We start from the raw sequence: 17645 nt of genomic DNA, 5'->3' as shown, positions 1-17645 counted from the left end.
CTTTTCACCTGCCTCTCCTGCGAGCTGAGCAAGTAAAGACGAGAAAATAACTGTCATGTTGCCTCAGCCAAACCGGATAGGTGACTTTTGTCTGTGTGTGTGGGTACAGAGAGAGAAAAAGAGAGAGAGAGAGAGAGAGAGAGAGAGAGAGAGAGAGAGAGGTGTAGCGCAAACAGGTGTATCCCAAACAGGTAAAGCTGCGCCTTCTTTTTTCTAAAGGGCAAACATTATGGCTTGTGCTTGACAAACCGACACAAAACAAAACTGAAAGGATTTACATTTTTCACAAGACTGAGTTTATACAGCTACAACAATCTCCCTTTTTTTGCCCGGGACAGGACTTAAAAAATCATCAAGGATGGTCTGGTAGCATGAGGCATGAGTCCGCTTCAGCGCTTTATGCACACCTCTTATTTAGGATACCATCACGTGGACTGATGAGCTTTATTCCAGAGCTGAAATTATCCCAACTTGTGTACAGTTAACAGTAACTGCTGGGGAGAATGACATCTCTGCTGAACAGACTCTCTGTGTGTCTCTGTGTCCTCTGGATGTTTGGTAAGAAGCCTTTACATGGAGTCTAAAGTGATATCATGTAACATATTGTTGATGTTCTTTTTCAACTTTACATTATGTGTGTGCTTTGTCTGTATCTCTATTTCGTCCGCTGTCAGATTCTTATATGATATTCCTTCAGTACTCAACAGTGAGTATAGTGAGCTTATTGTAGGCTATCTTGTGTATCTCTTTTAATATTCCTGTAATACTCATGTACTGTCTAGTACGCCTACTCCTTTAACACCATTGCGACAGACTGAATGTGTGTGAGGTAATGTTTGGAAGGGAACACTGCATTATACTGAGTAGAAATAGGCATTAAACATGTGCTACAAAAAGACTTTTGGTGTTCCTGATTATCAAAGCTCTGTACACTCTGGGCAGGTGGCCAGCTTTTCTGAAGGATAGACTTTGCTGGAGCAGGGCTGTAAAAGAAAACACTTGTGGCACTGTCTGTTATTTCAGGAAAAACAGGTTGCTGTTGATCAATTCCACTGCTTCTGTCTGTTCTAAGAAACTTCACGGACCCTCGTATAGTGTTTTTGTGATTGTGTCTGTAGCCTAAGTCTGTAACAGTATCTTGTAACAGTCTACCTCCAAATGTCTTTCTACTGTATTATCATATAATACAATGTAATATAACACATTAAACAGTGCATCAGCCTTTTACTTATTGATCTGGTGAAGTCAGGACAGGAATGTATTTGCCAAAATGCAAATATTACACCACATTAGACAATGATAGATAGCAGTGTGGCATAAAAAAACATTTCAATCCCATATATAAAAGCAAGATAGGCTGAGTGTTATTCCAGTAATGCAGCACAGGCAGATTCCACAGTTGGTTTAAACCTCAGAGTGAAACACAGACATGCACGCACACACACATACACACACATTCATGGAAAAACACACCTGTCTGCAAAGTACACTCATCAGTTGTGATGGTAAATCTATGAATCACATCTTATGCACTGACATATCTGAACAGATTCTCACACTTTTTAAAAGTTGAACAGTATGAGACACACTCACACCAGCTCAAAAACAGAACTGATGGAATGGTCCCACACTAAGCTTCCTCCCTTTGGTGACAATTTAGAACAAGTTACATTGGCTGATAAAGAATATTTGATAATGTTTCTAGGGAAATCCATGTGGAATCATATACAGTACAGTATGTTGTGTGATGGACATCGTGATGTTCACACATTAAAAGTGATCTTTCAGGAAAACTGTTGAGAGGCCATGTTAGTGGTACCAAGGGAAACTAAAGTGTCAAAATATTTTTTTAATTGTCCAGTGTGTACAATTTATTCATTTGGTTGCAATCTGCAACCTCACCGTTAAATGCCAATAAATCCTACACACTGGTCATTTAAGTTCATTCTGCGGTGTGGGTCTAGGGATGGCAATGTTGATCTGTCAGTTGGTCCACCACTTTGGTCCAGACTGAAGTATCTCTCCTTTTGCATGGATTGCCATGCAATTTTGTATCTTAGTTCATGGTCCCTAGAGGATGAATCCTACTGACTTTGGTGATCCCACAGCTTTTTCCTACAGCACCACCAGCAGGTCAAAGTTTCTACTTATCCTGTGAAAAATCTCAACATCTACCAGGTGGACTGGCAAAACATTTTGTACACACATTCATGGTTCTCAGATTATGTACCCTAAAGACTTTGTTGTATCATTGACTTTTCCTCTAGCACCACAATGAGATGGACATTGGTTTTGAGTAAAACTATCGGATAGGTTTCCATAACATTCAAGTCTACTTGATGATGAATTGTAATAACTTGTAAATTTTATCTAGCGCCATGATCAGGTGAAAATTTTTTAATTTGTCCAATACTTTGGTTTATGACTAAAAAACTGCAAAACTAATGATATTCTGTCAGTTGTCCTTTGTGTTCAGTGCTAATTATATTATAAAAATATATCATAATATAAATAATTAGCTAATTAGCAAATGTTGTGAACAAATATCACAGTCACAAGTTGTCATTTTGATTGGTCAAGAAGGCGGGTCTTATTTAAAATGAGCCCCTCAAAGGGCAGACTCAGAGTAGAGGAAGAAAAGAGGCGTGTTACTGCTGATAATGTAACGTTTTTGTTGAGGCAGTGAGGACAATGCACCCTCATCCCTGAAGTATTTTAGTTTGCTTTCTGTCTGCCTCTATTTGTTAACCTAAGTGAACTGAAACCAATGCTGAACTTAGTGCACGGTTGGCATCTTAACATGCTAAACTAACATGATAGACATTATACCTGTTAAACAGCATGCTGAGGGTAAGCACTTATGCTTAAACTAAATGCCACAGGTGCCAAAATACAACCTCTCAGAGCTGCTAGCATGGCTGCAGACTCTTTGTCCTGTTTCCTTGTAAAAATTCTGCCATTAATCCCTGCAGCTGTTTTGATACTGTCAATTTTGATACTGTCAAATACTTGCAAAGTCTTCCAAATTCAAATCGAAACTAGATGTTGATCATTCAGTGTTAAAACTGAAAATGTAGACTTGTGAAAATAGATACTGTAAGTGATCAGTAAAAAACAGAACTACAGTCTACGACACAATAACTATACTGTCTACAGCAGCAAAGAGCAGAATAGTGAAAGCAAAAATAAATGCTTCAAAATACAGATTTTTACAGATTAGTTTCTTTGAAGGGACACCTGATGAAAAGAGCAGCTATACGCACACACTGAGACTGGGAGGTAGCCTACAATTTTGTTATTTCACTAAGATATACACATGCTCTGTGGTGTTGTGAACTGATATATTAGTAGTGTTTTAGAGTAATCACTTTGCTGAAATGTATTTTCCATGCAGGCTGTTTTTCTTCAGTCTTGGCAGGGTCATCACTATCAGGAAAGTATGCCGTCTGAGAGTTATCAATCACCAGCGACACAAGCTCGGTGTCAAGACGAGCAATAAAATAATAAACTGTGATGATGATCCATTACATGTGTTTACATTAGCAGAACTTTCACAAAACCTAATTCTGTTACTCTAATGCTGAGAGATTCAACACGCTGCAATTTCATATTTAACCATTAAATGCAAATTACAGGAATCGCCGTATCGTGACTGTTTGTTTCTCATGTGTCTGTGTATGCTTAAGGAGATTGCTGGAGGACAGCAGGAGATAAGATGATAGTTTGTCTACATCAAACAGATGAGCTAATTTGATCTGTAAACAGACAGGAAGAAGGAAGGGAACTATGGAAATGAGAGAGATTCGTGCAAGCGTTGATTGTTTGTGGTTTACACTGTTGCAGTATGAAACACAATACTCATTGTGTGTTGACTGCACTTTATGTCCTGCATGTCTCCCTCTGTCCAGACACTGTGAAGTAACCCTCTGTGAATTTGCTTTGAAAGCTTATCTCGAGCAACTAGTTAAGCGACATATCTTCACTCAGCTCTTCGGATATACAACCTGTTTTCTCTCTCCACTCCTCTTTTCTGTCTTCACTCTATGTTGACTCCTTGAACCCCTTTTTCAGTCCTCTTTCCCTGAATTCCAATCAATGAAGTTCGATAATGTACTTTTTGCATGCTGTCATATTTTCATTTAATACCTTCCTGCCGACATGACATCTTCTTGATCAAAGGGCAAAACACTGGAATACTTTAGCTCAAGAAAACATATGACTATTAAAACTTTGGTCCAGTTAGAAACATTAAGAAATGTTAAATGCTAAATTTCATTAAAGGAAAAGTTAAACATTTCTGAAAACAGGGAAGGATGATACAATTTCATATCTGTTCATTAAATTTGAAGCTACAGCTAGCAGCCGGTTAGCTTAGCTGAGCATAATAACCGCACATAACCCCTTGAAAAACCTCAACGTATCATTTTTGCACTTTGTTTTTTGTACTGATTAAACAAGCAAGATAAAACTGGTTAATTGATGACCTTTAGAGGTTTTGTTGACTTCACACAGAGTCATTCTAGCTGTTTTCTCCTGTTTAGAGTGTTTATGCTAAGCTAATTGTCTCCAGACTGTAGTTTCAAATGTAATGAACAGAAATGAGAGCGGTCTTCTCATCTAACTATCAGCAGGAATGAAAGTATGTGGTACTTAGCTGCCTTTCAAAATGTCTACAAAATCAACTGCAATATTATTCAGTGATTCATTTTTCTCTACATTATAAATTAAATGAGAGAAAGCAACCATTGGGTTCACAGTAAGAAACAATGACAGTTTGTGTTAAATTATTGGAAACAATAATCTCACTGGTTGAGTGAATAGTTGCGCTACATAATTGGACCAAAAATTATAGTGACTTCTTTTTTAATCATTCTACCTAGTGTACCTAGCAATAGACATGTAGCCTATGAATATAGTTTGAACTTGACGGGTCAGTAAAGATAAATAAGGCTAGACCACATTCTTCAGTGGCAAGTGCACAAGCCTTTGTAATATTAGCTACTTCCTCTTTTAGCCCTCGACTTTTTAAGGTGGCAAATTAGCAAGGACTGGACAGCTGTGGAGCTCTTGAGCTAAAAAATGTGTACATTAGCAAATGAGATGATTTGAGCTGCTCTTACTCCTAGAGCTATTGTAAGTATCTTCATGTTCAGGTAATAGGTCAGAGGTCATTGTCAACAAGGCTACAGACCAGCAGTCCTGGAGTGGGTAGGGATCTAGAGTAGCACTATGTAACGCTGGATAACAGATTGAAACAGAATTCATCCTTCAACCAGCCAATTTTGTGATCTGTCGATGGATCTCAGGCTCTGTCACTCTCTTATGTCTCTTAATCTATCTGCCCTTTACCAACCTACTCTTCTCTTCCTATCTCCTCTTCTAGTTACAGTGATACAGGGAGAAATTGTGGAGCTCCCTCCAAACGATTCCATACTCTCTAGAGCAGAGGAGGAGACCATCCTGCCCTGTCTCTACCATCTAGATAAGGATAATGTGATGGTGCAGGTCACATGGTATAAAGAGAAACCTGATGACACGAAGGAGCAGATCATCACTGCGCACCGTACGAATGGACAGACTGGTAGGTTAGCACAGTGGCTTCTCTCTAATAGTGGTCACTCTACAGCCTCTGCCACATGCTTAAAATATCTCTTCAAAAATATCTATCACACTGAATAACTAAGAGATTTCCCCTTAATCATAGCACTCACACACTTAATCATGCTCATTCCACTGAATAAACATTCTAGTGGTTTTACAAGTTGATTCATCAGTTTTGGTTATTTGAAATTGACAAGTGTTGGAGGGTAACTCTATCTCTTGTCCACTCATAGAACTAATAGAGCTCTGAGGCAAATGTTCACAGCTATCTAAAAGTGTTAAATGAACTGTGGACTTAAACAACGACAATTTCTGTTTAGTACACTGGTTATTTTGGTTTTCTTGTAATTTGTGGTGATTTAGGAATTGAAGCTTACACCCATTGTGAGTATGAGACATGCTGGATATGACTGTGAGCTAAATGCTCAGAATGTAAATGCAATGTCAGGCAAGAATACAAGCATGTATAGGGAACTGAAAGAGACAAAGGAAACCCTGAGGTCTGTTTTGAACTTGCTGGATGTAATTTTTTGTGTCACATCCTCCCTCATGCTCCGTTAACTCCTTCCCTTCCTTATTAACTCTGTATCTCTCCCACTTTTTCTCCCCCTCTCTGTTTGCAGCATTTGGGACATGGTCCCGCCGTGTGCGCTTCAAAAGCAGCGACCCCACTGTGGACTCTTCTCTGGTCATCATGAACACAGAGGTCTCTGATGAGGGGAAATACATCTGCCGCATCAGCACCTTCCCCTCCGGCAACTTTGACAGAGAGATGTCGCTCGCTGTGTGGAGTGAGTCCCTCCCTCATGGCTCTGCCATGCAGTAGAAAAAGATTATCTTATTTAAGTTTGTTATTGCAGCAACAGAAGTGGATATAAGTTATACAAGGAGGAAAACTGATAGTAACTGCAAAGGTCTTTCTAGTCACAAAGTGAATCAGTATGACTCTCATCAGGCTGTGTGTTTCACAAAATTGCACAATTCACATACTAAGGCGTAATGAGTTGTGACTAAAATGACTAATAGTGTAGTGACACAACAATAACAACATACTGTCTCATCACATTATTCATTAGTCCTTATGTTTAGCATTCGTGGAACTCCTTATAAGGTAATAATCACCAGCATTGGAAACATTTGATGTTATATTATCAAGAAATTCATTACAGTTATTCCTTCTAATATTTTTATTAGATTAGTCTAGTTAGCTTTTTAGAGAGACATTTGACTATATTCTCCAACATTTATTACACCGTTACCCCACAGTTTTTGCATTAGTCACCAGTTAGTTACCTTATGTATTTTTAAAATTGGTTCATTATTTTATTTCTCTCTCTGCTTAGACTATGTAACAGGCTAATAAAAAAAACAAAAAAACAAATAAAAACCTGTGACTGCAACATTTTTTAAACATATTGCTACTATGCAAATGTGATGGGCACAAATGACCCATTGACCTGTATTGACCTTTAGTGTTGTGCCAAAACTAAGCAACTTGATAGTTTCATTAATATGTACTTAATAGCTGACTAGTTTATTAAAGTAATTAAAGTAGTCCTGAAAACATGGTTTAAAATCTCCAAAGCATTAAACATTTATGACTCAATAAGCAACAATCCAGGTTAAAGTTGATTTCCTGTGTGGGTGTTTTGATCCAATTCATTTGACAGTGCTGGCAGCTTAAGCAAACAACCCCACAGCTGTCTTCACATTTGAATTGTAATGTTAACTCTGATTGGTGCATTGAAATATGTGACATTACCTTTCTCCAACTGAGCCTCACCCATTTCAACCCAGTGAGAAAAGCACAGACAAAAAGACAGATAAAGAAATTGTGAAATAACCAAAACTTTTCTAACTTAAGCAGATAACTGTGTGTTCATGTGGGACCCTGCTGCTGATTGAGAAAATATGTTTACCAGGTCCTTAAAGCTCTCTTCAAGTCTATACTGTGTGTGCATTCAGCACTAACTTCAGACTGTAGTTAAGCATGTTGATCAGTATCTCCAGTCTGATCAAACATTGTAACAATCTGCCCTCCAGCCTCTCCCATCTCCTCCCTGGATCCTGTAATTCTGATCGAGGGACAGTCCTACCGACTGGCCGCTTCCTGCCGCTCTGTAGCCCGCCCGCCTCCCCGCCTCTCCTGGGACACTGAGCTGAACGGCCAGTCCACCAACCGCTCCTCTGACAATGGGGCGGTCTCCACACACTTCTCCCTGCATCCCCTGAGGAGCATGAACGGGAAGAAGCTGGACTGTCTGGTGTGGCATCCGACTTTATCAGGCCCTCGCAGGCTCAGTAACAAACTGGTGGTGCACTGTGAGTATTCATCAAAGTCATACAGAGGCAATTTTACGTTATAAAAAACAAGGTGTGAATTGGTCCTTTTGTTTCAAAACACGCATAGTAAGCTACAAGCATACATTGAAAAAAAACAGTTTCAACATTGGTAACACTTTGAGAGCTTCACTTCCTGTTTTTTTTTAATCACTTCAATACAGGAAGAGACTTCATAAGTACAATATAACTTTCACACAACACATTCCTCTCTGTATTACTCATTTTGACTTGCAGTAACTATATTTCTTTACCACAGAATATCCCCTAAATTCAACTTAAAATCTGAAAGAAATGTGTAATCCTCTACTTAATTCCTTTTTTTAACCACCAAGGAATGATCGTGTATGAGATCATTCTTCGGCGGTTACAGAATGTAGTCAGGGTACTTTGACACCAAACTTTGGTCTTCTTACTGTACGTTTGGTCTTTTTGTACAACAGTGCATTCATAACTGCAACAATTAAAACCTGAATATTCAGCCTTAGCTACATTTCATCCTTTCCTCTTTTCATGAAGTAATAAATAATGCCTCCTTTTTTTTACTTGTCTAAACTAAACTGATCATTTATTACTATTCTTCCCAGTTCCTCCTCATGCAGAGGTGTCTGGCTACAGTGGAGACTGGCACATGGGTTTGGAGAATGCTGCCCTGAGGTGCATGAGTGGAGGAAACCCCAAACCACAGAGTTTCACCTGGACCAGGTACAGTGGGACCCGCCTCCTTCTTTAGCTGTCTGGTACTTGTGTGACTAATTGTCTGATGTGTCTGATCAGTAGCTACTTTTCTCATAACTTTCACAGTAATTACACCACCATATAGTTTTGCCATGAATTCAACGATAAAATGTCTTAATGGGGCGCTCAGTGAAGTTACACTCAGGCCATTCTCAGGTGTGAAAGTAACTAATGAATTGCTTTTCAAGCATACAAATCAAAACAATATTGACATACTTTGTGATCAGTTAAGGGAAATTAACTATTCTTTTACTATTAACTACATTTGAAATTGTATTGTATTGTATTTATTGGGACAATGTACTGTTTTAAACATAAATGTTAACATTTGATGTACTGCACCGGAGTTAGCTTTAAAGATAATTTTCATCTGCAGTCCCTTACAAATAAAAAATGTAACAGCACAATAACAAACAGTATGAAGCAAAAAACACACAGTACACATTATACAAAATACAAAGCTACACACAATAGCTCAGTAGAGAGAAGAATAAATAAGTTAGCTAGAGAAGTTATGTTCATATCAAGTCATTTTATCATTTCTATTTACCACATTAAAATGCATTTCAAAATGTGTAATCACGAGATTCAGTCTTGTGATTTCAAATTGTGCATTTAAATTTGTTGAAGAATAAGCCTTATTTTTTGGATCATAACTCATGGTCTGAAAAACTAAGACTAGCATTCACTTTATCCTCCACCACCATACTTATTTGTAAATCACCACAGGGCAAATTATTAGCACTAATACCTGTATGCTGATCAGATGAGTGTATAAAGAACTATTTTTCTATTGAGACTACATAACATGGAAACAGTGTAAAGTAAATCTGACAAGTATCTCTCCTAAATACTGTATATTTAATTGTTTAAGGCTATTCAAGTTCAAGTATCAAATTTATTTCAAGCTCTTGAGTTCAGTTAAGTCAGCGAGTTCTACACTAAAACAACAAACAGATCCATTGTAGTATCCATTCAGCAATATCCAGTTAATTCACATTTTTAAGGTAGCCCAGTCACTTATACACTGAAAAGTTGAACTAAGTGCAGTAGGGGTGGATCACCTTCCTTTCTGCATGACTCAGTCAAACAAGCCCTGGCATTGTCACCTTCTGATTCTGCTGCCTCAATAGAAACTGACAGATCCAAATGTTGCGTATGTCATTTTAAAATGTGCCACATTGCTGTTCAACATTAAATCCAGATGAGGGTTTGACTTAAATGCCTGACTTCTTCTGCTTGAGTCACCTGGTATCATCGAAAAGCCATTTCTTTTGATGTATTAATATATTCTCTGGGTGTGGCATATAGTTTGGCTAGAAACATGCTAGCCACAAAAAGTGACTGGAAGAGGAATGGCTTCCATCGGATTATGAGAAGTGTCAGTTAGGCCCCGAGGGAGAAATTCCTCACAAACAGATGGATATAGGTACTTCTAAAACATAATTTCCATGTGATTGTTTTTTCCAGATCATGATTTACATATTGCTTGTTACTCACAGGAACTCACCTTGAGAAAAAAGTTTTTGTGAGTAAGGCTCACCAGACGCACACCATGCACTGATGAATGAGCACATCAACCCACACACAGACCTCCCCCCTCCATACACCCACCCACCCACCCACACACACACGCACACAGGGAACCAAGTCAGAACTCAAAATCTCTAGTTACAGTCAACCTCTTCTTACTCATTCACGCATTTCACATGATCATGATGTGCAGCGGCTGCAGCAGCGGACAAACCTGTTGGCTTTGTCAATAAAAGGCGGCAGGTGAAGTAATAGCTGGTGTCACAGTGTCGTGTTGCGGCTTGTGCTGAGAGCAGACAGATGAGACAGTTTCACACGAAGGAGGGAGGAAAAGGGGGATGAGAAGAAAAAGGGAAAGGGATGAGCAACCCTAAATAAGGAGAGAGGTGAACTAGTGCAATCAGGTAGGCAGAGGGGTAGGGGTGAGCCAAGTGGCGAGAAGAGGAGGAACAGGAAGTCCAATGTGTGGATTTGTGTGAGATGTTATCGTGGAGGTGTGTCTGCTGCATATGTAAAAACATACAGTTCCTCTTTCTTGTCGGTGATAGGGGCTCAAAACTGAGAAGCTGCTAAGAAAAACAACTGTGAACTGTGCAATATGAAGTTTACTGTGGCCTCGCTGAATAGGAACCCAGTTTTGTCTCTTTGCATATGGTCCTGTAATGACAGAAATACAGAGTGTAAGGTATATCTGGGGCAACGTGGGTTGAAAATGTTCACAGACATTAAGTTCAAGCCTGTTCAAAAAGATTAATTCAAATGCGCTCAAAACAACAACACTGAGGCAACACCCTGGATTGAGTTGCTCATCAAAGCTTCCAAAACATTTTCACACTGAGTCACACCGCCTGGAAATATATGGTGGTTCCACACAATTAAAAGACACTATTGAAATATTACTGGAACATATAGCATAACATAAAACATTTACAGAGAAATAAATTCCCATTTTGCTACTTTCCTGTATGACACAAAATTCACCTCCTTCTAAAAAATTTGAAAAAATCTTTCATAGTTTTTATTAACACATAGAGTGGTAATGTGTATTATGTTTATGATTAGTTATGAATAAAAAGAAGCAGAAATGGGTGGCTAGTTTGAGCATTCAAAGGCACCATGGCTGAACAAAGAAAAGTGCACCACCTACAGAAAAGAAGTTGAACTTCGTGGCAGAAATCCAAAGATATCAGAGAACTGAATACAGAGTTTCTTTTCGGAAAAATAGTGCATAAATACCGTCAGTGACTGAAGATGTTTTGTTTTTTTTAACTAGGAGTTTTCATATTTCCTCTTAACCCATATTACAGTAGGTTCATATGTTGATCTAAATGCATTAAATGTAACTTTGTTTTGCGTTTTGTTCTGTTTGCAGAGTGGGTGGAAAGCTGCCAGAGGGTGTGATCCCTCACCCTAATGGAACACTAGTTTTTGGGCGACCTCTAAGCCTGTCAGACGCAGGCACCTACCAATGTGTGGCGAAGAATGAAGTGGGAGCAGGGACGGCGGAGGTGGAGATTGGCGTGGCAGGTAGCTGACAGCACTGTCAACATGACAGACTGAGACTTGTCATGATAACATATACTGTGAGAATAGATGCATACACCCATCTAATCCTGCCAACTTCCCTACTCCTACTAATCTCTTTTTGCTTTACAGACTCTCTCGAGAGGGAGTCGGGGCTTGAAAACATGTTGATGATCATCGTTGGCGCTGTGGCAGGCGGGCTGCTGATCTTGATGCTCATCGTCATCATCACTGTCACTTGCTATCACAAACGCAAGAACCAGAAACTGAAGAGGGAGCTGAATGAGAGGAAGTACGCTGAGATAACATGATGTTTAATTAAGATGAGATAAGATGAGATGAAATTTTAATGATCACCGCAGGGCTGATTGAGCCATTAAGAATGAAACAAATCTGGGTTATTAGGCATATTACAACTGACACATACAACAGAAGAGTGTGTTAAGTAGAATTAGTAAAGTAAAGCGTAAAATTCAGTTCATAAATGATATGAGGAAATAAATGAAAAAATATGCACAAAAACTAAATAAAAAATGAAAAAATATGCAGTGTGAGGTACATTAAAGCTTAAAATGTCTTTCCCCTTTATTTTATTTTATTTTAATTATTTCTATCTCTCTTCTCTCACAGGGAAGAAATAACCACTCTCTCCAGACAAGCTTCTTTCAGGAGGATGAACTCTGTCAGCACAGATACCAGAGGAGCGGTACTATGACTGAATTATTGCTTTCACACTGAACACATTGCCCTATTGCAGCATAATCTTGTCTTTTCTCACTAAGTCTGCACAACCTGATTCAGGCTGCAAGACTTTGGCACCATTGATCAAAATCAGTAGGATGCTGAGAGAGCAGATCTAAGATCAGCATTTCCTTTCAAACTGATAGGGTTATACTAGTGACGGGGATTTACAGATCCTTATTTAGAGGTCTTTCTATGATGAATACCTAATACTGTGTTCTATAACCACAGGTTTGCGTTATAGTTGTATAGTTGTGGCGGCTAAATGATAATATCTTTGCTTGTCTTTCTAAGGAAACGAGTAGATTTGGATTTTACAGTTTTGATGGGACAGACTTTTCTTTTAGGGTTTAGGATTTTGGCAAAGTTTGACAGGGTATTATCTTGAGCTAATCCAGCCCTCTGGTTTTTTTGTCATTGCAGACAGAGGAATACATCCCTCTGCGGGTGGAGGGAACCCTGAGGACCAGCCTGTCATCCCTCGGGGTCAGTCTACATATCTATCTAACTCTGCATGCAGGGCCAGGCCTGGGGACTGAGGCTTTACTGTCCAGATGCCAGACGGCTAAGTTCTGAGATTCAACATTTCAAATCTGAATGTAGTGCATCTCAGATATTGATAATAACATTATATTGTTGAAGACCTTTAGGCTGTTTGTGTTCTCCTCTTTCTTGGAATCTTTTGTTTCAGGGACATAACTGGTCTCTATAGTCAATAATGATGTTTCTTCTATGGTGTTATGTTTTAATGCTGACCTGAACCGTAGTGTCCTGCATAAGGTTATTCTAATTCACTGTTTTAGTCTTATATAGTCAACAATTATTAGACTTTTACACTCATATTTTAGACATTTAGCTGTACTGCTCCGACATTATGAATTGCAGTGGCTCTTATCTTAGCATTATACTACCATGAATGTAGCTAAGAATTTGGGGACCAGACAAGACTCTTGGGTAACACTTTTTATTATTATTTTTAAAATGATTATTTTATGAAAACATAATTTCCTATGAAATAGGAAAGAACTATGTAATTTGTTTTTAGTGATGGGGAAATTAAGTTCAATTTAAACCCAAGTAAATATTGATTCATTATTTGTTAATTATTGGAAACTTTATTTTTCATATTTGTTAAATTGTATGCTTGTTTGTGGACAAATATCACATTTTTGCAAGTTAGTGGACCTGCTTTGCACTAAAAGACTCCTTTGGATACTCTAGCAATTACATAGAATTAATTTATTGGAAGCGAATCAATCAAATAGTATCAAATTACATAGTCATTTCCAGTTATCTCAGTCTGATTTGGCCTGCTTTAAATAAATATTTTTCATTCAGCTCAGTTTAAGTTAAGGGTGCAAAAAAAGGACACATCACAATTTGTGCACCTAATCCGTGTATCTGTGAATACTAATCAGTGTCTTTTCCTGCATTGACAGGAACAGGCTCGGTGCCGTGACAGCCGGTCTACTATCTCAGGTGGGAGGGGAGGAGGAGGGGGAGCATTAGACTATCTGGGCAGACCAGTTCTGTACAACAACTCACGGAGGGGAAGAGACAGGCCTCTGGATAGAGATGAGGAGAACCGGCTCAGAGTGGAGACATATGTGAGGAACAGCGCCATGTCTCTGGTGAGTGTATCTTTGTGCGTGTGTATTTCTGGGCAAGTCAAAGCCTGATTTCACCAAATTGCGGAATGCTTATTAAACTCTGCATACCTACCTGATGATGATACAATTAAGAAGTGTGTCTACTCTGTACCTTTGCAGCAGGAAAGTCGTCTCCACCCTCCTCTCATGCCATCACCCTTCCCGATGGTACAGTCCACTGAGATTGTTAGGCAGATAAACGGCAACGCCATTATCCCAACAGACGGGGGTTCACGGCCGGGAAGTGTGGCAAAGAATCATCAGCATTCTCCTGTGAGCTGCTCCTACCCACCGGTAACAGATGATGAGGATGAAGTGGATGAAGGTCTGGGTGGTCCTGCCAGTCAGGAGCATCCTGATGATCAAGACAGCGAGACCAACAGCTCCCACGTGTCTGAGGCGCACAGTACACGCTATCAGCAGACTAATGGCACTCTGAGACCCAAACCCCGGCCAAGCCCCTCTGAGCTCAGCGCTCATGCCTCCCTGATTCACAAGGCCCAGATAGTTTAGCAGGCAGCTGGAAAATAACATGTGAAACTACAGAACTGACTAGCTCTGGTTTTGGAGGTACTTCAAATGTGGATACACAGGCAAAGTTCGGTTATAGCTCAGAAAAATAGTTTGTGGTCAATTATGGAAAATCTGCATATTGACTACAATTCTGCATCTTCTTTAATGAGTGGGAACATTGTGCAATGGAACAAAGCCTGTAAAGGAAAAATCTACCCTAAAGCATCTACTGGACATTTGTGGATTTCTGATTTCTGCCTGATGTTTGGTCATCAACAGGGTGTTTTGTATTTCCACAGATTACTGGCACAAACACAGACAATTTCGCAATATTTCAAGCGCTCCTACTATGGCATTTAGTTGCAGGCAATATTTCTTCCTCAGCTTTCTCAATACAGGATCTGTTGCTCTAACTGGCTGTAACTAACAGGTGAATGCAACTCACATACCTTTTGTGGGGGATGTTGAAAGCACTCAAGGACATGTACAGTGAGAAATCAGCAAATGCAGGACAAATAGACAAGGCTGTGAGAACGCCAGAAAAGCATATTGCAACACCTCAGTACTGAGGGTGGATTTTTGCTTTAGTGGTGTTCAGTGTGTCAGTAACTGTGCCAGTGTTAAGTTCCTTACACAACACGGTTTGGGAGCAAATCCAAACCATGGGGCTGTTCCTCTCTTGCCACACCGGCAACATGCATACCTCCATATTGTCTTACTGTCCTTATGTCTTTGCCTCAATAGTGTTGATTTGTTAAAGACTACATATAGCCAAAGCATGACTAATGTGACCTACACACATAATGATTTGGCGATCTGTAAATTTGTACAAATATGCAAATGACTTCCTTTTTTAAAAAATACTTTAAATATTTTTTATATCATATAAACAAATTCAACACATCTACATCACATACAACATCACATATGAACACACCCGTTAACACACATACACTAATACCAGATACATAATCAATGCAACCTGCTCCTGTGATGCTAGGATGAGACTTGAAACACTGTTTCACATATTAAACACACAGACACACTAATAATAACAGAATTGTATACCGTAATGTCGTTTACAACCATGAATGTACACACATACAGAGTGGATGAAAGCTGGACACACTGAAAAATGTTTGTAAAATACATATTCATTACAGTACATACTTTTTACTGCTGACTTGGCTATATGAATACTTTAAAAAAAACTGAACACCATAGACTAACATCTGTCTGTATTTTAAGTTTTCCCTGCTTGCTGGAGTTTCCTCTCCAAGAGGAATTTGTTATGAACTGTTACAGATTTTTAACATTGTTTGTCCTCATTTATCTGTGGACTACTGGTTTTATTTTTTGTTTATGTGTATTTTGAGTACTGTGGGGTTCTTTAACAGCCCTGATATGGGAAGCAATTTGCCAAAGAGAAAACACTAAAAACTATATTTTGCTTTTTTGGCAAATATGAAGTATTATTTTGTTCTAGACACAGCTTTTTGTGTTGTTTTGGTGTCTGTAACCTTCCGTAAACTTTTTTTTTTTAAAACTTTTTTTTCTCCAAGACACAAAGTCAAATGCCCTTTAGAGTTAGAGATGTTGGGATGAAAAATTGCTGGAATACTTTGTGGCAGAGGCAATGTGCCATGTATCGTGTGGTATCACCCAACAGGTAAAAGCACCAGATGACTGGTAGTTGAATGTAGGTTGTATTTGTTGCAGACAGTGCCCTCTGATGTGTACTGCTGGGAAGTGCAGGGACTGGAATGGGCCTGCAAACTGCACAACTACTGAGCTATAAAAGACTCTGCATTCCACATTAATTCTGGAAAAATTATCTTCCTGGTCAGGTGCCTGGATTTTCACTCAGGGCTGTGTTTGGGTATAATCTGCTGGGTTGAAATAAATTTCCATGTTTGTGTTTTTAAAGATAATGTTTTGGCATTTTGACTTCAGTTCGACAGTGGACAGAGCAGAAAGAGACAGTAAAACATGGGGAGAGTGTGAGAGAGAGGGGGGGGACATACAACAAGTATACTCATACTTTCTGGGTCACCTAAGATTTGGGGGTCTGTTAAGATTCCTGGTGTAATTTTTGCAGGGATTTTTAAAGATCAGTAAATATATATATATATATATATATATATATATATATATATATATATATATATATATATATATATATATATATATATATATACACATGTATATATCTTGCTGCTCAACATCAACTGGAAACAAAAACAAAACAACAACAAAAAAACAACAACAAAAAAGATTTTAACACAAAACCATACAAGACAGGACATAATGGGTGGTAATGCAGGAGACATGTTAAGGCCCTTATGATTTCAGTTTATATTGTGCTTTAGTATACCCAATAAACAATTATCAGACAAAATTGTTGTTAATCAAATTATCACAAACTAGTTGACACACAGTGAACAGCTTTGGGTCTGGTTGGTTATCCAGTCTTAGGTACAAAGACAGTTTAATTAGCTATTTCATTCACCAGAATTTATCACAATGGGGAAATGTACTATAAGATATAGTAGGGTGTTTAGATAGCATGCTGAACACCCCATCATTTAAGGATCCTTGACAGGAAAAGGTCTGGGGATTACTGTGGACCAAAGGTGGTCACGTTACTTAAAGTCTCCCTCCACTCAAAAACACATTTTTCTTCTTGTTCCTTCAGTTGAATGTTTGAGCTTCACCATGCAGAATGATGTTTGTGCAGAGTTTGACACTAGAAGTCTGTTTTCACATTCATCTGCTGAAAGTGGAAAGTTTCTCTGTGCTCACTGAAAATCTAATTTTAAGGGGCGGGCCTAAGAGCATGATTTGTGACATCACAACTAGTTTGGAGCAAATCCCGGTCCAGTATTCAACTTACACAAGTGTGATGGGGGGACTTGAAGCCTCCAGTGCACGAACACTGAGAATGGACTTTACAGTGATATAGGAGACATCTTGTGTCCAGCAACTTCTGAAATGAAATATATTTGC

At 38.9% G+C, this 17645-nt stretch overlaps 1 protein-coding gene across 1 annotated transcript; it reads left to right on the top strand.

Moving 5' to 3' along the window:
* Positions 1 to 193: 193 nt before the first annotated feature.
* Positions 194 to 16769, top strand: nectin4a (nectin cell adhesion molecule 4a). The gene is made up of 11 exons (XM_067580448.1): positions 194 to 558; positions 5384 to 5581; positions 6225 to 6392; positions 7645 to 7923; positions 8529 to 8646; positions 11585 to 11739; positions 11869 to 12028; positions 12367 to 12442; positions 12901 to 12963; positions 13917 to 14108; positions 14247 to 16769. The coding sequence occupies exons 1-11, from the start codon at positions 504 to 506 to the stop codon at positions 14637 to 14639; spliced, it is 1857 nt and encodes a 618-aa protein (XP_067436549.1). The 5' UTR covers positions 194 to 503; the 3' UTR covers positions 14640 to 16769.
* The last annotated feature ends 876 nt before the right edge of the window (positions 16770 to 17645 follow it).

The sequence above is a fragment of the Thunnus thynnus genome, chromosome 22 (genome assembly GCF_963924715.1).
Source record: "Thunnus thynnus chromosome 22, fThuThy2.1, whole genome shotgun sequence".
NCBI lineage: Eukaryota > Metazoa > Chordata > Actinopteri > Scombriformes > Scombridae > Thunnus > Thunnus thynnus.
The sequence above is the reverse complement of the archived record's forward strand: the minus strand, read 5'-3'. Positions and strand labels throughout refer to the sequence as shown.